Source organism: Camelus dromedarius, chromosome 8, assembly GCF_036321535.1.
Source record: "Camelus dromedarius isolate mCamDro1 chromosome 8, mCamDro1.pat, whole genome shotgun sequence".
Classification (NCBI taxonomy): Eukaryota; Metazoa; Chordata; class Mammalia; order Artiodactyla; family Camelidae; genus Camelus; species Camelus dromedarius.
Window position 1 is genome coordinate 53,272,877 of NC_087443.1, and position 26,406 is coordinate 53,299,282.

General features: G+C 45.0%; 2 protein-coding genes across 2 annotated transcripts in view; one reads left to right on the forward strand and one right to left on the reverse strand.

Moving 5' to 3' along the window:
* Positions 1-764: 764 nt before the first annotated feature.
* Positions 765-8,810, reverse strand: RBP4 (retinol binding protein 4). Its single transcript, XM_031461395.2, has 6 exons — positions 8,241-8,810; positions 7,941-8,069; positions 7,706-7,842; positions 7,447-7,553; positions 2,536-2,748; positions 765-1,064 (listed from the first exon to the last, which is right to left on the reverse strand). Exons 2-6 carry the CDS (start codon positions 8,049-8,051, stop codon positions 1,027-1,029), a joined length of 606 nt encoding a protein of 201 aa, XP_031317255.1. The 5' UTR covers positions 8,052-8,069; positions 8,241-8,810; the 3' UTR covers positions 765-1,026.
* A 5,540-nt stretch (positions 8,811-14,350) lies between these two features.
* The window catches only part of PDE6C (phosphodiesterase 6C), a 53,399-nt gene continuing 41,343 nt past the window's right edge, over positions 14,351-26,406 (forward strand). Inside the window, exons 1-5 of the mRNA XM_010974296.3 lie at positions 14,351-14,919; positions 20,953-21,105; positions 21,210-21,299; positions 22,325-22,465; positions 25,924-25,998. Coding sequence (XP_010972598.1) covers positions 14,440-14,919; positions 20,953-21,105; positions 21,210-21,299; positions 22,325-22,465; positions 25,924-25,998 — 939 coding nt within the window. The 5' untranslated portion in view covers positions 14,351-14,439. The remainder of the gene's footprint in view (positions 14,920-20,952; positions 21,106-21,209; positions 21,300-22,324; positions 22,466-25,923; positions 25,999-26,406) is intronic.

Genomic DNA, 26,406 nt, shown 5'->3' on the forward strand with positions numbered 1-26,406 from the left:
ACTGAGCCCTCCCTGCAGCCCATCAGGCAGACACTGTTTCCCCATATTTCACAAGAGAATTGTGAGGCTCAGCCCCAGATTATACAGCTAAGTACAACTGGGCTTGATTTTGACATGGAACCAAGACTCTGGTACCAAAGCCTTGATGCCTTTTCAAGATGAGAAACTGAGGCACATGGCTTTGTGTACAGTTCTAATTAGTGTTCACAAGTGCCACTACTGGTGTGGGACACGATGTTCTGCCCCAGGCCAGCTACTTCCCACTCTGTCGCCCCCTTGCCTGCACACTCCAGGTGGGGGCGCCATGATCTTCCACGAGGCCTGGCTTCCCAGGTCCCATCTCCTGTTTCCCCCAGGGAAGCCCGTGGCCTCCTCTCCCTCAACCTTCTGCTCACCCCTGAAATAAGAAGTGAGTTAGGTGCTGGAGACCATGAAGGGCTGGCGGCGCTTCGTAGAGCTCGCCCAGACCACGCATTGCAGCCTCTCAGGCCAGGTGGGTGAGCCTGTGTCCCGCCCATCTCAGGGGCCTGGGGCTGACTGAGGCCTCCTCTTTCGGCCTCAGTAGCTAAGGCCTTCCTGGGTTAATGGGGAAACCCCTTTTTCAGGAAGTTGGGAGAAGAGGCAGTCGTTAATAGTGGAGATTAGGCACTAGAACAGGCCAAAGGTCGAAGAGCCAGGAGGCAAGATAAAAGTGCAGCCTACCCAGCCACCTGCAGGGCTTCCCACTTCCACACAGACGTGAACACAAATAAAAACCCAAATCATAGGAAAGGGGTAACCATACATATTTTAATAAATCAAAGTCTGGAATCCTAAGCCTCTAATGATTCCTTAGAAAACTCCACGGAAGACATTTGAGTGCAAACAGATTCACTTTTCCTCATATATATTTTTACGTGTAGTAAAGGTTTTATGTTTACGGACGGGAGGGGAGGGGAGCTGGGCAAACTAAACTCCTAAGATACAGTCGAAGGCTGAGTGAGTTAATGGGAAGTTTCCTAATGAACCTTGACACCCTCCGTGTTGCTACAAAATGTTTCTTTCTGATTTGCCATCACAGTAACCTGAAATATAGAAAACAAAGATATTAATGATAGAAAGATGGACCTGGCATTAAATGTAGATAGTGAACAGCAGGATGGCCTTAGGGCTCGGCGGTGTCCAAATGCTTCTTGTAAGGTTACAGTGAGACATCGCTGTAATTCATAAACCCCCTCAAGGCTTTCTGAAACCCTTTGAATTTCTCTGGGGCAGCAGGGTGGACCGGAAGCACCCCATCTGCTATATGAAAGTGTTCTTTTCCTTTGTTTCAAATTTGCCTCATCGCATTTCAAAGGGATAGAGGTACGTCCTCCTGTTTCAGGAAGTGACGGCCAGGTCAGCCTGACCTCAGCCACTCTTAGCAGTTTCATAGAATGTTTACCATCATGTCCTGTGTCATTTGTCACCAGGCAGTGCCACAAAGGGCTTCAGAGTCACAAAACAACCTTGGTTTCACCCAACTCAGCCCTCTATTGAAGATCTTGCGCAGCCTTTGTCATCTTTCTTAGCCTCTGTTTTCTCATCTGTAGAATGGGGATAATGAGAATGCCTATTTCATCAGGTGCCTCCAGGATTAAGTGAGATGATGCAGGGAAAGGAGTTGGCGTGGACCTGGCTGGGGTGAATTCTTCTACCTGCCCAACATTAGGCAGTCCCTGGGTGAAGCATCAACATCTTACTTATATATGTGTTGCATCTGGGTTCATATCTGTTCGGTGTAGTGTGGATCAGCTAGGTAGATGACCAACAGAAAAGTTCAGTTTCATTCTCCTTTTTCTACAGGTTAGCATTACCCTATTTGGATTTTGAAACCTGGTTTCCCACAGAAGTGAGTATCAATTCAAACTAAAATGTGCACTTTCCTCCAGAATGCTGTTGCTTTTTAAATCAAGATCAGACAAGGGTAATATCCATAAAAAGATTCAGTGGTTGTTCCAGAGGATCTCAAAAAAACGTGTAAGTGAGGAAAACCAGCTGGTCAGCTTCATGGTTTCTTAGTTCCAGATAAGAAAAAGGGCATTTGTGGTGATCGCTCTCTTTTGAATTTGCTGTGGTGATCTCTCTCTTTAAGTTTTTACACCATGGCCACATTTGCTGCCCAGCTCTTCACTGGGGCCACTCAATCCCAAACAATATGAATTCAGTCAAAATGGTTTTTGGGACATTGCAGCCCAGGACAAAATCATGTGAGCACAGACTGGGCACAGGGTAGCAGATAAAAAGGAAGAGTGTTCCCTGTAGTTTTACTTAATTAAAAGTGCCAGAGTTTGGAAAAAGGCTTTTGCCCTCTCCTTCTGCATCATGATAGGACCAGTGAAAGCTCTGGTCAAGAAAGATGAAGACTTGGGATCAGAGGAGGCTCCCAAGATGCCCTATTTTCTCTTGCATGCTCATGAAACGCATCTCACGGGGATGCAGACCCAAACTCACTGCCCAGGGACCCCTCAGGGAGAGTAGCGGCGCCTTGCTCCTGCCCACCCACCCACCACTCACCGTTGTGAACGATCAGCCGGTACTGCCTGGCCAGGCACAGCTCCTCCTGCCTCTGCCTCACGATTTTCTGCACTTCTGGGGAAAAGCCGTAGGGGTCACGGGCGAACACGAAGGAGTAGCTGTCAGCGCAGGTGCCGTCCAGGTTCAGGAGGCGGCAGGAGTACTGCACCGCATAGGTGTCGTAGTCCGTGTCGATGATCCAGTGGTCATCATCTGGAAGCCAGAGAGCCACGGAGTCAGTGTGTCTTCCTCAGCGGCTCAGATGTCAGGGAAACTCACCCCCAGGCCCCAGAAACCAGTGATTTCCGAAAACTAGTTTCATGAGTAAGGAAGGAGGAGAATTCTGACAGCTCTTATAAAATTGAGGAATTGAGAAAGGATCTTGTCGTCCTTTACAGGAAAAAAAAAATCCTGGAGTTTGGCGAGGGGGAGGAACCTCATTCATTTCAGTGATTCTTTCTCTCCCTAACATTAAATATGCTAGTATCTGTCCAAAGAGCAACCGAGAACGTGGGCCCATCAAAGCCACAGAATAGACCTTCCTACTGTTGTCTTCTCCATCTACTCTCCAACAGTATCTGTGCCTTTGTGGCTGATGTCTGACGGCTACCAGCATATCTTATCCCCAACATCAGGGTGAGTCTTCTGCATTGATCTGTATCAGCTGGTTCCTGGTCATCTCGCTAACCACACTGCCCTCCTGCCTCCCAGTCCACAGGATGACCTGGTTCACAGCTTTTCTGACTCCATCCTCATTCCGGCACAGTAGCCTGACTCACTTCTCCAGACAGGCAAAAGAGGGTAGATTCTGCCTTGGGGGCACAAGACACCCACCCTCCGACATCAGATATTCTTTCTTAGAGTTTGTATGTTTCAGAGCTCCCCTGATAGGGGCAGAGCTGAGCCCTTGAAGAATACAGATTAAGTTTCTTCCTAAGACTGGGGTGTAAGCCATGAAGAAGTGTAAATAAAGGTGGTAACAATGTCAACAAAGGCAAGATGGGAAATCACGTTAGTAAGAATGTATGTGAGGTTTGCTACAGACAAACAACAATGCCCAGGTTTACCCAAATACCTTATATTTGGTAAGATGTGTCACATCTTTCCTTAACATTCTTGTTGACATACAACAATGACTAGGACTTCCTGAGCACTTAAATGTCAGTCCCTCTGTGGACACATTTTGTGTTTTCTCAATTATTCCTCACATTGACCCAAAAGTACACACTATCATCCCCATTTTACAGATGAGGAAACTGAGGCACAGAGAAACTAAATAATTCACCCAGGATCACAAAGAGCAGGATAGAACTGAGCTTTAATCTGACTCAGAGCCCCCATGCCTAACCTCCAAACCACACGGTCTCCAGGCAGTAAGTAAAGTGGGGGTGGGGACATAGGACAAGAACCAAGAAACACAAAGCCTCTGTGTCTCCACTTCATACCCAGGTCATAAAGTAAGTGATGATCTCTGCTCTACGCCATATTTTGTGCTGGAGGGATGCAGAGAACTCCGGGACCCCTAGCATTAGGGGTGTAAGGAAGATCTGTAGTGCTCACCTAAGTCACCTCTGGGCTCTGATAACCCCAGGGAGTGGGTGCCTGCCTAGGAGGGACTCAGCGCGAATGGAGGCCCTGCAGGAGAGCTGCACAGAGGCGGGTGGTGAGCCCTCTCTTCAGCTCACTGCAGGCCCGCCAAGAGGGGGACTAAGCCACCCCTGAACCTCCCAGGCTTTCCCACTGGGAGAGCATCAGAGGCCAGGATATGGGGGTGGTGCCCAGACATACAGTTAGTCAGCAGAAGAGCCAGGAACAGAGCCCTGGGGCTGCCTGCCGGAACTCTCCCTGACCACGGGCTCCCCTCTCAGGCTCCTGGGCATCTAGGCAGCGCTGGCTTCCTCTCCAAATGAAGTCATTTCTTCCCCCATTGTGGGCTTCACCGTGTCAATCACAGCCTACCCCTCAAAAGCACTCTTCTTTGAAATGTCACCCTGATTTATGCTCAGGGCAGCTAGGAGCCCAGCAAATCTGTAGTTTAATTTCCTCCTCCCGGAATTGTTGCCAGAATGTGAATTCTGACATAGGAAGTAAGGAACATTCAATACTTGGTTTTAGGAAAACTGACTACCATTCCTGACTTTAAAAGAGGGCCTGAGTTGGTCTGGTTTCTCTCCAGGCTCTTTTTGGCTAAACAGCTCAAAGACAGATGAATTTAAATCATAACCATTTTTACCAGACTCTCCCTCCTAAGATAAGAGACAGACAGTCTGAAGGATGAAAGGATGAGCTTGGTCCTCCCACCTCCTCACTCCCAGAAGCTGCTGGGGGGAGGGAGTCCCTCTGGAGAGCCAGACACCCTCATACATTTCAAGACAGCAGCTATGTGCATGTAGAACTAGGGAGAGAGAGTGATCAAGGCAGTGGCCGTAAGGCCAGGAGGCTCCCCTTGCCTCTACCATCCCAGGAAGTGGGGTTACACTGCAGCCATGTCTACACTGTACTCACATAGATGGATTTAGAAGTTTTGATTGAGGGTCCCAAAACCAAAGAAACTGCTTGTAGAAAAAGCTATCTCTGGCAACCTGGTTCCCTTGAAGATCTGCCCCTCATTGTGGCGGGCCTGGAACATGTCCCTTCAACTCCCTATACCTGTCACCTAAAGTGGCAGAATCAGGTGAGAGGCTCCCTGAAGTTCTCAGGTCTAACAGTCCAGCCAAGCCAGATGGTGGGTAATGCTATTTCTGACCAACTGCCCTCCCAAAGCAGACCCCAGCAAAGGAAGTGGGGTCTGAGGCCTTGAAACCCAAGGAAGCCAAGGAAACCCTGGATTGAACAGTGGTTCTCAAGCTTCACTGTGTAGAAGGAACACACTTAAGGAGCACACGGAAGATGCAGACGCTGGGCTCTCAGCCCCAAGAGTTCCTGATTCAACAAGCCTAGGTTGGAGCCCACAAATCTGCATTTTTAACAAGCGCCCCAGCTGATCTGAATGCCGGTGGTCCAGGGACCCTGACTTTGAGAAACTGATGTAGACACTCAAGCCTGTGTTGTTATTCAGCCTGACAAGGGCCCCTATACCAGCTGAGTGACAGACTATCTGGAAGATGGACAAAGGAGCATCTGTGTCCAGGTCTTTCTGGGAGGGCCCAAAGGAATGACGGCCATAGCTAATGTCTACTGAGCCCTTATTATAATCAAGCTAAGCATTTTTTCATGCATCACCTTAATTAGACCTCCAACAGTCTTACGAAATAGGGATTATTCTTTATCCCCATTTCACAGCTAAGGAAATTGAAGTTCAGAAAGGCTAATCAAATGTGAAGCCCATATTCAACCAAGACCAGCTGATGGCGGTGTCCTTAACCCCTGAGACATCCTGTTTGCCTTTGGCAAAGCTGGGGTGGAAGGAGACCAGCCCAGAGCAGGCCCAAGGCTGGGGCAGAAAGCCATGTCTGAGTCTGTTAACACTGAAATTTAATATTCAACTTTAGAGATTTCATTTTTAAATAATTTCACAAATTTAATGAGTATTTGCTCCTGAGTTATTTTCTCCTTTTAAACATAATCTGTTGGATGAAATGCAGATTCAAAAAATTAGTAATCTTGTGCCTCTTAGTATTGATTTTTGTAATCCATTATTAGAAAAGTTTATCTTTTACTCTAAATGGATCACTTTTGGAAGTTTTGCTGCGTTACCCGAAATAATTTTTATTATTTCTAAGGAGAAAAGCTTTCTTCCCCTTGTGGAATAGCAACTCCATTTGTACAGTGTAAATCAATACTGAAGATACAATCTGATAAAAAATAAAATCTCATCTGACACACAACTGTAAAGAAGTCAAGGAGTGATGCCCCGTATAGATGGGCTACACTTCTGTCCTGGCTCACCGAGCTAAGAGACTTCTGGACAGCCTGCTGGGGCCTATTTCCCAGGAGAGCTCCAACAATATCTTGTAATACTGTAAAAGCTATTTTGTATCAGGAGTCCCTGCTGTTCAGGGCCGACTAATCCTGACCTGACCTGAGAGTTGGAACCTCTGGCTTCTGACACTGGCTCTCACAAACATGTTGCATGACCTTGGGCAAAGCACTACCTTCTCTTGGCCTCAGTTTATTCATCTGTATATTGAACCCCCTTCATAGGGTTAATCTCCATCTCTAAGATCCCATGACGTGTCCCCACTGGCTGGCATTCTCTAGGCACCAAGTTGACTCCAGTTTTGAAACTCAGGAGAAATGGAGAAAAAAGTAGAAAGAGTATGTACATGTACTTTCTCCAACATCCACATCAGGTCAAATTTTAGGGTGCTCTTCTGAGAGTCCTCAACACCCTGTTAGGCATATGAGTTTCAGGACTTGGGAGGAAGGGAAGAGGTCACTGTCACTCAGAACACTATGCCTGGCTCAGAATCTTAGCATTGGTAGGTAGGGCACCGGGGAATGAGTTAACCCTGTGCACAAATGGTCCCTCTGTCTTTGGATGAAGGTCTCCGAGCCTCCTCTGTGGGCTCCAAGTAGTCAAGCTGCCTCAGGGATTCCAACAAAAGAAATGGAGAAAATGCAAACCCAGGATGAGTGGTGATGTGGGTTGGGACTGGGGAGGTGGGAGGTCTAAGCATGGAGAAGAGTACACATCATAGCACGGTGGTTGGATGGGTAAATGGCAGGAGGAGGTCACGTGACAAGCCCAAAGGTCCTTTTGCGCATGGATTAGGTTTTTGTGTTGGGAGTGGGGGAGGGTGGGGAAGGTGAAGGGGCCTATCTACTCCCAATCTCACCCCTCAGCCTCAAGCTGTGCTGAGGTTTTCTGGCTACTTACAGACCCAAGGGTGCCACTAGAGAAGAAACCCAGCGATTTGGCTAGGTATGTCTCCCAACCCCCAAGACGGTCCCACTGAGCTGACTACTCACTTCCTTTCTGGAGAAAGGACGCTACGCCCCAGTACTTCATCTTGAACTTGGCAGGGTCCTCGGTGTCTGTGAAGGTGCCCACCATGTCTGCACACACGTCCCAGTTACTGCAAAAGCCAAGGGGATCCTGAGCCAGGGCGGGCAAAGGGCTTTCTCCTTCCATCCCACCCCGGGTGCTCCCTTCCCTCCCCAGCGGGGTTTGGCGCTCAGTCCAGGGGACCCTGCAGCGCAAAGAGCACAGCCCCCAGAGGCCACTGACTTTAAAAGACGGACTCGGCCCTTGGCCGTGGCGCTCATGTGGCCATTCTCGTCCACGGAGAACTCAGCGATGATATTGTCCTGCAGAAAGAGGCCCTCGGGGTCCTTCTTGGCCATGGCGTACCAGGTGCCGGCGAACTGTGGAAGAGAGGAGAGAGGGGTTTGGCGTCGGGGAGCGCACTGCCGGCAGCCGCCGGGAAAGGGTAACGCGGGGGATCGGGGACGCCGATACCTACGCGAGCCTTGTCGAAGTTCTCCTTGACTCGGAAGCTGCTCACCCGGCAGTCGCGCTCCGCCCGGGCGCTGCCCAGCGCCGCCAGTAGCATGAGCGCCCACACCCACTCCATCTTGCTCGGGAGTCCGCCCTGCGGGGACCGCGCGCAGTGAGCGCCCGGCGGCTAGACCACCCGGCCAGCCACTGCTGGTCCCCAGACCCCATCCCTCCCGCGCCGGCCTCCCCCCTCCCCGATCCCGCCGGTCCCCCGGCCCCCCATCCGGCTCATCCTGGCCCGCGATCTCGCCCGGCCGCAGCTCACCGTCGGGAGCTGCGCGTAAGCCTGGCCGGGGGTGCGGGCGCGCGGGGAGCCAGGGAGGCGAGCGCGCGGCGGGGGCCGCCAGGCCGCTTTATAGCTCCGGGGGGAGGGGGTCGCGCTTTCGTAACGGCGCGGGGTGAAAGACCGAGGGGGAGGCGCCCGGGCCGGCGGGCCAGCACTTGCATAACGCGCCCTGACTCACCGCCGCCCGGGCGCAGGGAGGGTCCCTTTGGGCGAGAGCCTCACCTCCAGCGCCGCCCGGGGCTTGTGGAGCGGCCGCGCGGGGTGGCCTCGGCGAAGCCCAACTCTCCGGCGGCGGCGAGCCGCGGGCACCAGCCCTGGCCTAGTTCCCCGGCACCGGTGCCAGCGGCCGCCAGCTGCGGCCCGGGGTGGCCTCGCGGCCCAGTTGCTCTGGCTGGAGGCTCAGGTCGGCCTGGCGGGAAGACTGTGGCCTCCCAAAGCGAGGGGGATCTGCGATGCTGCCCGCTGCGTTAGTGCTCGGGCCCTGGTGGTGCCAAATTGGCCCCTCAGCCCTCTGAGGGCTAGTTGTGCAGGGGGTTGGGACTATTTCGGCCAAGCAGTTTTTCATTTTATAAAGGATGTCTTTTACTCCCTTTCAGAGGAGTTGTGGTGCCCTCTGGATCAATATTTGCTCTTTAGTTTCAACATCTTTAGAAGCATTAAAACCCTCCCTGTTAAATATTCTCCAGAAACGCACCCCTGGTCAGCACAGGAAATATTTTAGCAACCTCGGTGGTCGCCTACTTACTCCGTGGCACTTCGCTCAAACCGCTTTGAAACACACCTACCAATTGTTTATGGTGCAATTTTATTCCAAAGCCAGAGAGGAATTTTGTTTTGTTTCCGAAGCGGCCAAGGTGAATGGGGCTGAGGAGTGGACAAGAGGGGGAGGTGAACAAACCTCTCTAACGTCAATGGTCAATTAAGTGGAAATGCTGTGACTAGTTTTGTGATTTTGCCCAGTCAGGGTACAATTCCTGACCGTATTTTTCTCTTTCCATTCAAAGTGTTCTAATCTGATCAAAGCAGTCAGAAGATGCAGCTTTGGACTTTAAAATGGCAAAGAAATATCATCTTTTTGTAAGATTCCTTCCATGCAGTATCTGTTGTGTATCCATGGCCCAACTTGGAGAGGATCGAGATGAATTTGGTCTGTTTTGCTGCTGCCAGACCTGAAATAAGAGAGGGTGGAGGTAGAGAAGGGTGGCCACCAAACAGAGAAGTAAGGAGTTGATGGTCTTTACAGAACATTGGGGTTACTTCTGAGCCTCCTGAAAAAAAATAGCTGTGGCTTCTGTCACTTTCCTGTAACTCTTGGGACATCTCCCTGCCTGGTTCTCTGCTTCCACTTTCCGTCTTCCCCTCCACTCCTGTTGTTCATCTGAGTCTCAGGATGTCTCTGGAGTGCCAATGATGATGCAGTTAACTCTTTAGTATCCCCGCCTTCCTGCTAGGAAAGCCCTGTTTCAGGCCTACCAGCTCACTGGGAGATCTTCTGGTTAGGTCCATTTTATCACAGGGTGTATAATCCCAAACAGCTCAAATAAGGTCTGCTCCAGAGCTGCTCCTGTAGCGACCCTGTGTGTGATTGTACATATAGTAGTATCCATGCACCCCGGGTAGGAAAGGATTTTAGGGTGACTCTCCATCTTTTGTCCAATGTGTGGACCCCCTCTTTGACAAATAGAGGTCTTCCAGCCTCTCCTCAGACACCTCCAGTGATGGAGAGCTTCTGGTTGAGCCCAATTGTCTTTGGATCTTTCTGACTGCTAGGAAAGTTCTAATACCCCTAACCTTGTCAACTGTTTCTCCCAGAACATATTCTGGTGGTCCTTGCGCATCCCAAATATTGAATAAATGTAGCAGATTTCAGTACATTTTTATGGTGATTGTTTTTGCAGCGGTATGTTTTTATTTATTTGTTCAATGCTTAAAAGTTGACATAACTGTTCCTGCTCTCCCCCTCTCTCCTTCAATGATAAATCATGAACTTCAGTGTCCCAGATACCAGCAAAGAAAAACAGTTTATTTTGGCTTTCTCTCTTGAATTTCTTCATGATTACAAATACATGAGTAGAGGTTAACTGATGTTTTTAACTTCGGTGCTTTGAAATTTATCCTCCCAAATAATTTTTCAAATATGCATGTGTATGTATAATATCAACAGGAAAAATGTTTACAGTGATTACCTCTGTGTGATAAAAATAGGGACATTTAAAGGTTAATTTTTGATTTGTACTTTTTTGTATTTTCCGGATTTTCCTACAGTGAAAGTGTTTAATCAGAAAGGGAAACAAATATTCTCTTTGCAAGCATTTTTCTTTTTATTTCCTAGATATAAAATTATGTTCTAAATTACATCTTATGGATGGTGTATAATATATACAAAAATTCCTTTCCTTGTCATACTTTATGGAGAAACAGACCATGTTTCATTCATCTTAGTGTCCTTATCTTCCTAAAAATTAAGCATGTTTAACCAGCTCCATTTTGCCCAAGCTGATATTTACACTCACATCCTGATAGAGAGGCTAAGAAAGCTTAAAAACAAGGAAACTGGGTAGCGTTTATCTTCTGGCTGCATTAAAAAAGATGGCAAAATAATTGGTGGGAAAATGAAAAGATTAGTCATTCAGCCAATGTTTTCAGGTACAAAGAGTACAACTAATTTTTTTCTTTCTTTTTTTAAAAAATTGAAGTAGAGTTGATTTACCATGTTGTGTTAGTTTCAGGTGTACAGAAAAGTGATTCAGTTATACATATATATATATATATATGTGTAGTATGTGTATCTGCTAATCCCAAACTCCTAATTTATTCCTGCCCCACCCCTTTCCCTTTTGGTAACCATAAGTTTGTTTCCTGTGTGTGAGTCTATTGCTGTTTTGTAAATAAGATCATTTGTATCTTTTTTTTTTTTTCATTCCACATATAGGTGATATCATATGATGATGATATCATATGATATCATATTTGTCTGACTTACTTCATTTAGTATAATGATCTCTAGGTCCATCCATGTTGCTGCAAATGGTATTATTTCATTCTTTTTTATGGCTGAGTAGTACACCATTGTATATTTATACTACATCTTCTTTATCCAGTCATCCGTCAATGGACATTTAGGTTGCTTCCATGTCTGCTTTGCAAATAGTGCTGTATGAACATTGGGGTACATGTACATTTTCAAATGAGTGTGTTTTTGTTTCCTTTGGATATATACTTGGAAGTGGAATTACTAGATCATATGGTAGTTCTATTTTTAGTTTTTTGAAGAACCTCCATACAGTTCTCTATAGTGGCTGCATCAATTTACATTCCCACCAACAACAGTATAGGAAGATTCCCTTTTTTCCACACGCTCTCCAGCATTTATTATTGGCCATTCTGACTGGTGTGGGGTGATACCTCATTGTAGTTTTGATTTGCATTTCTCTAATAATTAGTGATGTTGAACATTTTTTCATGTGCTTGTTGGCCATCTGTGTGTCTTCTTTGGAGAAATGTCTAAGCCATCTGCCCATTTTTTGATTTGGTAGTTTGCTTGATATTGAGCTGTATGAACTGTTTGTATATTTTGGATATTAAGCCCTTGTCAGTTGCATTGTTTGCAAATATTTTCTTCTAGTCCATAAGTTGTCTTTTTGTTTGGTTTATGGTTTCCTTTGCTGTCCAAAAGCCTTTAGGTTTAATTAGGTCCCATTTGTTTATTTTTGCTTTTACTTCCATTACTCTAGGAGATGGCTCCAAAAAAATATTGCTGCAATTTATGTCAAAGAGTGTCCTGCCTGTTTTGCTCTGGGAGTTTTATAGTACCCAGTCTAACATTTAGGCTTTAATCCATTTTGAGTTTCTTTTTGTATATGGTGTTAGAGAATGTTATAATTTCAGTCTTTTACATGTAGCTGTCCAGTTTTTCCCAGCACCACTTATTGAAGAGACTGTCTTTTCTCCATTGTGTATTATTGCCTCATTTGTCATAGATTAATTGACCAAAGTGCATGGGTTTATTTCTGGACTTTCTATCCTGTTCCATTGATCCAAGTGTCTGTTTTAGTGCCAGTACCATACTGTCTTGATTCCTATAGCTTTGTAGTATAGTCTGAAGTCAGGGACTGGGATTCCTCCAGCTCCGTTCTTCTTGACTCTGCAAGGCGTACCCCGAGGAAGAAGAGTAGCAGAGATGGTGGGATAGGAGAGAAGGAGAAGGATATTTGTGTGCGTGCCTAAAGGTAGGCTTCCAATATTTCCCTTAAAAAAAAAAGCCTTTATCTTTATAAAATGTCATCCAATACTCAAAGTAGTCAGCAGTGACCCCTTTTTCTCACTTGCCTTTTCTAACAAGTCAGTCACCTCATCCTGTCAACTGTTGCCTAGAATTGTGTCTCCCATTTGTATCTTCCTTTGTCATCCCCAGGCAGCCTCACCCATAGCCTGGGAGAATAACCTTAAAAACTACGTTTGTGAATGAATGAATTTCTTTATTACATAAATTACATATGTTTACTCTAGATACTTTAGAAAAATCAGGTAAGAAAAAGGGAAGAAAAAAATTATTATATTGAATTCCACTGCTTTGGAATAATCACTGTCAACATTTTGGTATATATGCCTCCATGTATGTGTGTGTGTGTATGTGGAATCATGCAATTTATCTCACATGATAAATATCTGTTCCTATCAATGAATAGGCCTTTACAACAGGATTATTAATAAATGTGTAGTTTTCTATTATATGACTATGATGCCATTTATTTACTTAACCTCCTGTTGTCAGGAGCCTGGCACCTGCAACCTCAATGAATCACTTTTTCTTTTCTAAGACCATTATCACTCTAGCCAAGTAAGATTTAAATTTAGAGAAATAAATGAAACCCAGAGCCTTGCTGTTTTTTAAGTGGACTTATGTGTGGGCGTGACAATAACTTTTAGAGGCACTGTAACATGTTATATGTTTTCATTCAAGAAAATTTGTCATATGAAGTTTGTAGCTTTATTGAAATGCTGAAAAGACCTGGACTAAACTGGAAATCAGCTTTTAAATATTCAAGGAAATTGGTTCACTAAATGTGTAGTTTGACTTAATTGCATAATAGTGTTTAAATATTTGGGAAAATGTGCTTAATCAATGTAAAAACTTAATAACCTGAACATTAAACGAAAGTAAGTAGTGATAAGTGTTCTTTCCACTCCAGAAGCCCCTGAGACGTTAAGATCCTAGGCAACAGACAAAACAGGTACTATCTAATGGATTTAACCAACAGTACTTGGAGCAAAAATGCATGAGGTCTGGCTGTTACTGTTGAAAACAAAATCCAAACTAACATGCTTAGCAGGAAAACCCAGTTAACAGCTTCATGGGTTGTCTTTTATGATCATGTCTTTTGACAAAGATTAATTTATAATTTGTGGTTTGATTAGGCTTGAATCACAGACAAATATTTTGCCACATCCACCTCTCTAGTATAAGTCCAAGGTTTGCTCCTTTAAAACATTTCCGAGGTCAGGTTTTTAAGTGAGGGGAACTGCGAGGTGAGGGTTTTACAGAAAGAGTAGGCCAAGTTATCCAGCTGATCATAGGACTTTTAAGAAAAGGGAAGATTAATATTCAATTTTATGTTTTGTTGATGCTAAACCCTTCCATCTGCCCTAGATGTTCCGTTAAAGTTGTATTATAAACAGATATTTCCGAGGGTTAAGTCATTTCACTTCATAGAGCTACCAGTGAAAGAACAAGCTGAATTGTCCATCGATGCTAACGTAGTATAATTACTGGATGTATCAATAATTCTTCTTGCTGCTGACAGCAGCCAAGATGCAGTTATTTTTCTGGCATGGTCACTTGGACTTGCCACTTGGCTGGCTGATCTAAGATGCTCTGAGGATTCTCTCAGGTCTTAGGAGCTAATAATGCTTAGGGACTTTGTGTCCTGAAGAACTCTTTAATCCCACGCTTCCTGAATCCCAGCCTAAGCCAGGACCTTCTGTCACATCCAAAGAGTTACAGGCCGTTTGAAAGCTCTGCTAAATCTTTCTGCTTGGCCTTTAGGGTCCTGGGAGGGGGCCCCTTAGGGCTTCCCCAGTAACTTGGGCCAGGATGTATCCCCTTCTTGGAACTCTACCTCTGGTGATGCTCTGAGGGTCTTCCTTTCTGAACAATAGCGGAAAAGCAAGCCACACCATGGGTGAGATCAGCCAAGAGACGGTGGAGAAATACCTGGAGGACAACCCTCAGTTTGCCAAGGAGTACTTCGACAAGAAGCTGCGGGCAGAAGCCCCGGGAGAAATCTCGGAGCCTGGCGGGGCCCATGTGCCCATCAGTGCATCCTTCCCTGGCCTGACACTGGCGGAGGAGGCGGCCCTGTGCCTGGAGCTGCTGGGGGTCCTGCGGGAGGAGGCGGGCAGCGCCGAGCTGGCGGTGCACAGGGCGCTGCAGAGGCTGGTGCGGCTGGTGCAGGCCGACCGCTGCAGCATGTTCTTGTGCCGGGCCCGCAACGGCACCCCCGAGGTGGCCTCTAAGCTGCTCGATGTCACTCCCACCTCCAGGTTTGAGGACAACCTGGTGGTCCCCGACAAAGAAGCTGTGTTTCCGCTGGATGTCGGGATAGTGGGTTGGGTTGCCCACACAAAGAAAACCTTTAATGTCCCAGATGTGAAAAAGGTAAGTGGCCTGATGACAATGGAGTGGAGATGAGGTCTTGGCGCGGGGGTGGGGGTGGGGGTGGGGTGCGGGTTGGGGGTGGTCTTGGGAAAGAGAGTGGGGTCCAGAGACCATCCTTGTGGTACTGGTTTGGCTGTAACCTGGGGAGTGCAGTGGTGGGGAAGAGGTACACCCAGGCCAAGAGCTGCCAGATTTAGCAAATAAAATGACAAGCTGCCCAGATCTGAATTTCAGATCAACAATCCATAATGTTTTAGTATAAGTGTGTCCCATGTGATTTAGGGCATTTTATCAGGCAACCTTCCCTGGGTCTGGTGCAGTCCACACCTGCGCTCTTACGCCTCCTCTGTGCTCTGGGCACTGTCCTGACCAACAGGGCAAAGCAGGCCGCCCACTGGTGAGATCAGCCAAGACGTCAGATGCCAAGGCCCCTGAACGGCTCCCCACGTCTCTCACCCACAATCCTTTGAAGACACTCAGCTCTTTGGGATGAATTGGCTCATGAATGGATTCTCTCACCTATAGACCAAATGTGCGAAAAGAAAGTTCGGATCTGGATCATTAAACATTTGAATTTAGGGGATGATTAAATACAACTGGCCATCTCAACCCCTCATAACTCAGATCTATCAAGAACGAATTCCAATCCTGTAAATGGGACATTTGGACCCTCCCGAAGACCAGTCTCACACAGTGCATAACTTATTATGCTCTTTTAAAAGCAGAAAAATTAACTTTCTGCTTACCACCTTAATGCTTGTTCAGTTTTGAAAAATTTGAAAATACAAATAAACAAAAACGAAATGCAAATCACCCATAATCCCTCCACTTGGCCATAACCATAGGTCCCAGCCCCGGAGTTTCTCCTGCCAGCCCTTTTCCTACGCAAGTGTCCCAGCATTTTGATTTGCTGTTAACAAAGAGGAGATTTAGATGGTGATGGAACAGAATTGATTGGGAGCAGCCTCTGAAATGCTTTCTGAGTAGAGGTTTATTGTTGGCTCGGCTGGTGGAGGGGGCAGCTGGAAGCAGAGGATAATCCCCTCCAGGCCTCCTGAAGCTGATTACAGGAGGGGGCCTCAGGGATCCACAAGGTGCAGAAGTTGTCAAACATTAGCAATACCACTCGGCAAACAGCCACAGGACAGCCCGGAGGGGCAAGGGTTGCTGTTGGTCACCAGAGAGTCCTCAGGCTTTACCATCCCTCCCTGCAGTGAGTTTAAGCTGGTTTAGGTGGGATTCTGAGGCCCACTGCAGCTGCTTCCGGTGGCTAAACTGACCCGTGCCCTCAAGGCAAACTTCTCTGATCCCAGCTACGAGGCTCTGCCCACACACCCTGAGGTTTTCTTGCGGGAGTATTCGTCTTGCCAGTCTCCGACTGAGGCCATCTTCGAAATAACTAGGACAGCGAATTTAAGAAAGTGATACACAAGATTTTTTTTTCTGAAAAGAGTTTCTTTTTCAAGAAGAAATGGATAAGGGGAGAGATATAGCTCAGTGGGAGCATGCACAGGGTACTGGGTTCAATACCTAGCACCTCCATTAAAAAAAAGAAGAAATGAGTATAATGACTTCTGCTGTACCCAGTTCCCCATGCTGAGGACAGAATAATAGAATGGAGCTGCTTAAGAAATTAGGTGGCCTGAGTCTACAGCTGGCAGTGATGAGTGCCCAGCGTGGACAGGGCAGTAAATGGTGGGGGAGGAGGGAGTGGGGCATTTCTTTTGGTCCTCATTCCCTTCTCCTGAGGATGTGTGAAGATAGACATTCCCCTGAGCTCAGGGACAAAGGCCTCATTTGTTCTCCATTTCTACTGCTTCTAAGCACGTTTTTTTTTCCTCCGAGAATGGTGCTCTTCAACTCTAGATGCATGTTAAAATCAAACTGTGAGCTTTTCTAAAAATACAGATGTCTGAGACTTCCAGTAGACCAGTTACACCAGACTCACAGAGGTTGGGGCGCAGCCAGGAGTATGTTTTAAAAGCTCCCCAGGGACTCAAATATGCAGCCAATGTTGAAAACCACCCGCCTATTGAGTGAGCAGATGCAAGAGGGAGGAAGCGGATTTCAAACCAACTGTGGACGATTAGATGGAAGGGGCCCCTGGAGTTGTTAGTTTAACTCTTCCCTTGGGTGGACCGGAGGTTGAGGTCATGGGGGCTGTGTCTCTTCAGAGTCCAGGGCCTGTTGTCAAGAGGGCTGGACAAGACGAGGCCTCCTCACTGTGTCCAGGCTCTTCCTGCCTGCACCCTACCCCACAGCCCTGCAGTTTCGCCGCACTTAAGTCACTTCGGTAAAATCTGCGGAGAGAAAGGCGTTGGAAACCAATGTTTTGAGTGACATTTCTATTAACGCTGCTCCTTTCCTTTCTCTCACTCTTTATCTCGCTTGATTCTGGCAAAGACCCTGCACAGAAGGCAAGGACCATATTTTTATTTCCATCCATTGTATGTGAGAATCTTTTCCAGGTCAATTAGGCAGGATGTGGTGGTTCTGGGATCATAACCCAGGGCTTCCCAGCCCTCCCTCTTTGGTCACAGCCCTGACGGCACACAATCTCTCTCTGGTTGGCAGTGTGGGCTTGGGGGAGGGAGGACTTCTCGCACATGGACCAGGAGGTGGAACCGGACACTCCCAGCCTTGGTAACAGGGGAGCCACGTGGTGTCGGGTGAGCGCTTTGGCATCAGGCAACCTGGACACAGATCCAGGTGTGAGTCTAGGTAACCTCATGATGGATTGTGTTTCTGCACCTGAGAAACAGAGGTGACCAAATGTGCAGATGAAATGTCTGTAAAGTGCCTGACTCCTAGTAGGTACTCAATGAATGACAGCTATGATAACATTATATTAATGCCAAGAGAAGTTGGGGGCGGAGTGTGGGTGGCCAAAACCGGGTCAATGATTATTGCCTGTTTTTAAAACAGGTTAAAGGCAAGGAAACTTAATAACAGGAAACTGAGACATCTTCTCCAGTTAATCATTTCTTACTGTATTGGGAAAGCTGCTGAGGAACTCTATGGGTGGTTCTCCTCACTGTGGTTTAAAAGAAAGCCACAGGAGAATCCTGTTTTCAATAATTAACAGGGTGCTTATAGCTCCCTCTCCTCCCTCTTCTCTTTCTGACTGCCGATCTCGAGGTGTTTAATCAGAATTTAACCATCCAGGTGGCCTGCTGCTTGAACCAATGTTCTCAGTTGTCTTCATTGGCTTCTTGGAAGGACCATCAAATGAGTTTGTGAATCTGAAAGATACAAGATTTACTAAAAAAAAAAAAAAAACTTCACCAAGGGTTGTTTGAACGAGTGAAAATAAAAAACCAGAAAACCTCACCTCACCTATCCTGTGTTGGTAGGTTGGCAGATGGTTTTATCCAGCATTTTCAGATACAGTGATAAGCAAGCATTACATTTTAAAACTTATAAGCCATTTTCTCAAAGTGGCCAATTGAACATAAGAACATTTCCTTCTGCTTAGAATCTAGAATAAAATAGCATCAGCATTTGAAGCTGCAGAATGAAGTGTGTTTGCAAAGAAATGCTGCCTGACTCCATCCCAGGGTGCATATTTTGGGCATTTTGGTTATTCCTTTAGGGCCCAGTATCTCTGTGTGAATGAAAGTGATCATGCTCTGTAGTGGGTAATAGGTTAGGAGGGAAATGGACAGCAAGCCAGCCTGGCCTCGCAGTGGATTAAGAGAATGAACGTCACAAAGTCTGGAGACATTCTGGTCTGAGAGTGAAGCTGCTACAGGAAGCAGAGAGAAGTCGCCGATAAAGTAGTCAGGAAAGAGAGGTGGCTCTGGTTGGTGGGGGTGGAGAGCTGGCCCTCAGGATCAAATGTGCTAAAAGTATCTGATTTCTTTAGTGATTAGAACTGGTTCCAAAAGCTAGGAGCAGAAGCAAAATGTAACCGCACTTCTCATCCAAGGAGGCCTCCAAGGTCCCAGGTTTCTCTTCCCAGGATTTATTGAGCACCTACTATGTGTCAGATCCTTTTCTAAGTGCTCTGCCCGCACTGTGTCATTCTCTCTTCACATCAGAGACTTGAGACAGTAGTTACGATCGTTGTTCCCATCTTCAGATTAAAAAGCAAGGACGCAGAGGGTAAGCAGCATGCCCAACGTCTCACAGCTAGTTAACTGGGGCCTGGTTTTAGCCAAAGAAGTCTGACTGCAGAACCTTCTTCATTGTGCAATGCTGCCTCCTACGTAAGTAGTTGGGTTGTGTGGCTCCACTTTGGGCAGGTGGAGAAGGGATTTGGGGTCATCCGAGTCCCTTAGCAGCTCCCATTTTTAAGGATCCTCCGCAGAACTGAATCATCCACTAAAAGTACAGATTCCACTGTAGGAAATCAGGATTTGGCGGGTCTGCTATGGGGTCTGTGAATCTGCATTCATCTACCGTGATTCTGAGGCTCAGCCCAGGTCTACTGCTCTGAGCTGAGCTGTGAGTTCTGTCGACCAAGCAGCCCTTGTTCCCTGGTGGAAATTCTGGCCCAGAAGTCACACACCAGTGGTCTCTCACATTTTTACTTTTATTTTTTACTACCATCAACATGGGGACGTGAACATAATACAACTTGTAAAAGGAACACCACGTGAATTTTGGCCACTGAGCCTCAAAGTCGGGCTGAAAGTTCAGTTCTAGTTGAAGTCTCAGGTTCAAAGGGGTGATAGTAAGAACCCGCCTCTACACCCAACTAGAGTGGGTGTTCCTCTCAGTTACCACTAATAAGATAACTGCCGTCCTTGACCTGCTTCTCAAGCCCTTCCATTTGTGCACCTCTCCTGAGGTGTGCAACTCATCACTCTGTCCTTTCCGTGGGTAGTGTATTAGAATCATCTCTTACATCTACTGTAGGAGGCTTGTACCTGAGATGATCCACTTCTTGTCCCCCCAAGAAAGAAATATAAATTATGAATGAAAGACATTAGCTTGATGCAACATTTAAAAACTGATAAGTGTCTGGTTCTGGTGAAAGGGTGGTCTTCTCACACATGACCAGTGGAAGTAAGACTTTAAAAGTAACTTGTGTAAATAAAAATTGCATCTCTCTGTTGATCCAGCAAAAGGAATTTCCACTTTGAGGAATCTACCACATAAAAATAAAAGTAAAAGTGATTAGTGCAGCATTGTTTGCAGTGGGGAAAACTACACACAGACAGAATCAGTAGAGGCTGGTTGGGTGGATCTTGGAGCCCCCACACTGTGGAGGAGTATGCAAGAATTTAGAAGATGGGTTCACATCCATATGCATTGGTCTGGAGAGAAGTCCATAAGGTATTGTTAGGTGATGAAAGTATTGAAAAGAAAATGTTATTGGAAAAGGAAAAGAAAAATCTTTGTCCAAGCATAGAGAAAGGCAAGGGAGGAGACATACTAAGCAGGTAACACAGATTTCCTAAGTAGGTGAGGTTAGGAGAAGTCTGCGGGATTAATCATTTCTTTCTTTACATTATGATATATGGGTTGACTGGTTTCAAGTGTACTTTTACTTTTGCAATTGAGAAGAGCTCTAACAGGGAACTATATTCAGTATCTTATGATAACTTATAATGGAAAAGAATATGTGTGTGTATAACTGAATCACTCTGCTGTAAACTAGAAACTAACACAACGTTGTAAATCAAATATATTTCAATTAAAAAAGAAGAGCTCTATGAAGTAGACCTGGAATCCCAGCTGTGCTCTTTCTGGCACATACTTTCTGCCTATTATAATCCTGCCCTCCCCTCCTCTGAGAACCTCACTTTCCACTTGGCCACAGCATCACCTCTTTTCTCCTGGCCCAACCTCAGCCTAACCTGGAGAGGCTGTAGCTCAGATGGGACATGCTCATTCCAAAATGGGCAGTTTCATTCCACACAATCAGAAGATGGGAGGTGGGTGGGAATGTTTGTTTGGGACCCATGTGCTGGGGCCCTGGTTATCTGTCGGTACGACTTAGACTAGAGGGAGTGATCTCTTGCCATTCCTAGATCTGCACTCCATGGTTCTGTGCTACTTTGGCAAATGTGTGAATATATCTTTCAGAACAACCATTTTTCTGACTTCATGGACAAACAAACTGGGTATGTCACTAGGAACCTGCTGGCTACCCCCATCACGATGGGCAAGGAAGTTCTTGCTGTGGTTATGGCAGTTAACAAAGTTGAAGCAGCTGAATTTTCCAAACAGGATGAGGAGGTAACGCTATTCCTGGGCATCCCATCAGAGGCTCAGGAAATTTATTTGCTGTATAACTGAAAGTAAGACGTCACCCCTCATTTGTTTTTCTCTGCCATCTGTAGGTCTTTTCCAAATACCTCAACTTTGTTTCTATCATCCTAAAGCTTCATCATACCAACTACCTGTACAATATTGAATCCCGAAGAAGCCAGGTAAAGGGGAGGTGACATTAGTCACTCCATGCGGACCAGCTGACAAAGGGACCCAGAGGCAACAAGCACAGACACTTCCTATCACTTGTGGAGGTTTAAGCCACAGAGAGCAGATCCCCAAACTTCCATCCTCAGTGTCCTCTCATGGTCCCCTCCCTGCCCTCCCACCTGGCCTTCCTGCCCCTCTGTCTGTAGGTACAGATGACTTGCTTTCTTCAGTCTATATCCTGGGTAGCGGTGGTTCCTTCCTCTGTGAGGTGGCGATGATAATTATAGTATCTACCCCACATGGTTGTTGTGACTATTAAATGGTCATTAGATGAATTAGCTCGCATAAAGCTCTTGGCAGATCCTGGTACGTAGTAAAGGTATTACTTTGAGAAGCGTATCAGTCCTCTGAAGTATGTTGCCTCCTTGAAGAACACCACTGGTAGCCAGGCTACCTGAGTCTGGATTGCTCTGTGGACCTCAGTTTCTTCATTAGTACGATGGTGAGAGGGTGGTTGGGATGGAGCTTCCAAGGTCCCATCCCATTCTAACTGTCCAGGTCAGGTAACCTTTGACTAGCTCAAGATGCACGGAAGGAGGCATCTGGCTTTCTCCCCATGAGGGCCAGAAAGAGCCAGTGGGCCACCAGTACTGGACCCTCTGCCCAGGGACCGTCTCTGCATTTACTGTTATTTGTGGGAGAGGGTGAGCTCCGCGCCCTTCTATTCCACCATCTTGAAGCACTTCCTGCAGTTATTGTTAGATCATTTGCCCTTTGGAGACAAAACATTGGGACATGGGGACCAAGCATGGCCTCTCCCTTTTCATAAACCCACAGCCTTGCAGAGGTCTGCTCATCATCCCACTCAGAGAATCTGAGCAGTTTGTTGGATGTGTACACATTCAAAAATGGAATTGCAATGTTTGTTGATACGTATTCATTTTATTTGATGCACCTCTGGTTTTCTTCTGACTCTACTCTAGTTCTTTATAGTGTGTTTTGTTCTAACTGTTTTCTTTTTAATACCTAATTTCAGATCCTTATGTGGTCAGCCAACAAAGTATTTGAAGAGCTCACAGATGTTGAGCGACAGTTTCACAAAGCGCTCTACACTGTTAGGACATATCTGAACTGCGAACGATACTCTATCGGACTGCTGGACATGACCAAGGAGAAGGTCACTGTTCTGTACATTTTATCTCACCTAAAATCACCTATAAAATGCACATCACATGAAATGTGATCCATTTAAAAAATGGATACACTATGTAAACTACCAGTTACCATAGATTGTAAGAACCAGTGCCAAGAAAGTATTGTATCGAGGTAAAAACGTGCATTTTGAAGTAAAAAAGATCTAGCTTGGTTTTTCCACTTCCTAGCTATATGTCTTCAACAAGTCTTTAAAAAAATAATTAACAGACTTTATTCTTTTAGGGTAATTTTAAGTTTACAGAAAAAATGAGCAGAAAGATCAGAGGTTTTTCCATATGTGTCTTCTTTCTTCCCTACCACTCCGCCTTTCCCATATTATTAACATCTTGCCTTGATGTTGTACATTTGTTACAGTTGATGAATCAATATTGATATGTTATTACTAACTAAATTCCACAGTTTACTTTGGGGGTTCAGCTCTTTGTATTGTACAGTTTTATGGGTTTTGACAAATACATAGTCATATATCTGCCATTAATAGCATACAGAACAGTTTCCCTACCCTGCAGACTCTCTGTGCTCCACCTGTTCGTCCTTCCCTCTCCCTACCCCAAGCCCCTGGCAACTACTGATATTTTTACTCCCTCTATAGCTTTGTCTTCTCCATAATGCCATATAGTTGGAATCATACAATATACAGCCTTTTCAGATTAAACGATCTCCCTTAGCAATATGCACTTACAGTTCCTCCATGTGTTTTCATGGCTTGAGAGCTCATTTCTTTTTGATGCTGAATAATATTCCATTGTCTGGATACACCATAGTTTGCTTATCCATTCACCTACTGAAGGATATCTTGGTTGCTTCCAAATTTTGGCAATTATGAGTAAAGCTGCTATTAATATTGTGTGTAGATTTTTGTGTGGACATAAGTTTTTACCTCCTTTGGGTAAATACCAAGGAGGGCTAATGCTAGAAAATGTGATGAGACTGTTTAGCTTTGTAAGAAACAGCTAGATTGTCTTCCAAAGTGGCTGTGCCATTATGCATTCCCACTGGCAATAACTGAAAGTTCCTGTTGCTCCACATCCTTGCCAGCATTTGGTGTTGTCAGTGTTCCAGATTTAGGTCATTCTAGTAGGTGTACAGTGGTATCTCATTGTTTTTTTAACTTGCATTTTCTCATGACATGTGATGTAGGTATTTTTTCATATGCTTATTTTCCATCTGTAGGTCTTCTTTAGTGAAATGTCTGCTCAGGTCTTTTGCCCACTTTTTAATTGGTTTTTTTTTTTTTTATCCTTCAGTTTTAAGAGTTATATATTTTGAATACAAATCCTGTACCGGATATGTGTTTTGCAAATATTCTCTTCTAGTATGTGGCTTATCTTTTCAGCATCTTTTGCAGAGCAGAAGTTTTGCATTTTAATGAAGTCTAATTTTTTCAGTTCTTGATGTTTCTAAAAAATCCCACCAAACACAAGTTCACTTAGATTTTCTCCTATGTCATCTTCCAGAAGTTTTATAATTTTATATTTTCCAATTAGGTCTATGATCCATTTTGAGTTATTTTTTGTGAAAGTCATGAGATCTATGTCTAAACTCATCTTTTTGCATATGGATGTCCAGTTGTTCCAGTACAATTGTTGAAAAGACTATTCTTTCTTCATTGCCTTTGCTCCTTTGCCAAAGACCAGTTGATTATATTTGTCTTTGTCTATTTCTGGGTTCTCTACTCTGTTCCACTGATTTTTTGTCTATTCTTTCACCAGTATCACACTCTCTTGATTACTGTAGCTGTATAGTAAGTCTCGAATTCGGGTAGTGTCAGTTCTTTGACTCTTTCTTTTCAGCAAGTTCTTTTTTTAAATTTTAAAGATCCTTTTATTTTACTTTTTTGTTTGTTTGTTTTTGATGGTGATGGGGAGGTAATTAGGTTTGTTTGTTTATTTGTTTGTTTGTTTATATGGAAGTACTGGGGATTGAACCCAGGACCTTGTTCATGCTAAGCACACACTCTCCTCACCTTCAGCAAGTTCTTTTAACCTTCTTGATTCTTGGTTTACTCATCTGTAAAATGAAGACATCTCTCATCAGTTGTGAGGGTTTGAGATTATTTAGAAATTATATATTCATATCTACCTAATCTGTATCTTTGTGGTATCTAGCACATAGTAAGGCATAATAATAAACTATATTATCATGACCAGTTTGAGGATTTATATTCTGAAAAGTTAAAATTATTTTAAAGTAGAAATAATGAAATATTTACTATTATTCACACAATATAATGCTCATTTCTCATCTTACTTCATTAATTGTGTTGGAGTTCTCCTAGTACAACATAATTGATGAATACCATATCATTTATGTTTATTACTCCCCATGTGATTGGAAATTATTTTTTCATGGTAATTGTTCTAAGTGGATAAACATAGGATCAAGTGTCAGAAGAGCTGTGTTCTGATCCTGGCTCTGGGACTTTCTAACTGCGTGTATTGATTATTGATTACTTCTGAAAATAACATCAGACCCAGCTAAAAGCATCTTTAATAATATTATGGTTATTATCTCATTTAAGAAGGTGTTCCAAAGTAGGGCAGTTCTAAGGCTGGTTAATTCAGAGCTCAGTGTAAAGTCCTAGGCACTTTTCGTTTTTTTCCTGTTAAAATCTTTGCTACTTTCAGCATAGCTAATGAGGTCTCTTCTTATGGTGGCAAGATAGCTATTGCAGCTCAAAATGCATAGCCTTGACAGAATTTGAAGACATTTCCTACAAATACCATTTTTATTACTTTTCCTTTATATTAATGGAGGTACTTGGGATTGAACCCAGCACCTCGTGCATGTTGAGCTTACGCTCTACCACTAAGCTATACCCAGTCCCGTCATTACTTTTCGTCGGAAGAAAACCTTCCCGCAGAAGCCCCTTGGCAGACTTCTTCCCTTTCTTCATTGTCCAGCACTGGGCCACATACCTGCCCTCAAACTAATCCCGGCACCTTGTATAGACCACTCTCGGGCTTCTCTGAACAAATTATCACCTGATACCTAAATAAAATCAAGTTCCGTTAGCAGGGAAGAGGCAGAGAATGAATGTTGAGTAAGGCAACCCAAACTGCTGGCCACTCTGCTGACCTTGGCCAAACCTCTTACCCTTTCTGGATTTAGTTTAATTGTCTATAAAAGAGCCGTTATCTATTGAGGGCTTTTAACTGTGTGTCAGAGTAGGTGCTCTGTGTTATTCATTTAATCCACACAATGACCTTATAGTATACATTCCATTATTATCCCCATTTTATAGATTAAAGAGGCTGACTTGTTGACAGTCACAAGTTCATAAGCAGTATTGCTGGAAGAGAGCTTCAAAATTCCAGAATTATAAATTAACATAAAACATGCCAATACATGACACTTATGTAAGATATGGTAAGTCACAGAACAGTTTGCTTAATAATGTTTAAATATGATTGCCTCCAGGAATTCTATGATGAATGGCCAGTCAAGCTTGGAGAAGTCGAGCCTTATAAAGGTCCAAAGACACCAGATGGCAGAGTAAGTGCAAACATCTTCCTTGATGATATCTGTGCATGGTACCAGGGGCTAAAACCAGAGGAGGCCATACATAGGGGAAAGAGCATTGACCCAAGAAGTACTGGGTTCTAGTCCTATAACTTCCTGGAAGACCTTGGAGCAGTAGAAAGAGCACTGGACAGGGAGTCTGAGGTTCAAGTCTCAGCTCTGCCCCAAGCCAGCTGGATGACCCTCACCTTAACTCATTGTTTAACTTCTCAGTTTCCTTTCCTGTGAAGCCAGGATCTGGTGGATCAGTGCTTTTCAATAGGGAGGGAATGCAATTAGAGCCTCCTGCATAGTTTTTTAAACACACTGTGCCCAAGGCCTCTTCTACACACTGGATTGGGGTCTCTAGGGAAGGGTTGGGTTAAATTAACTTTCTCCTTT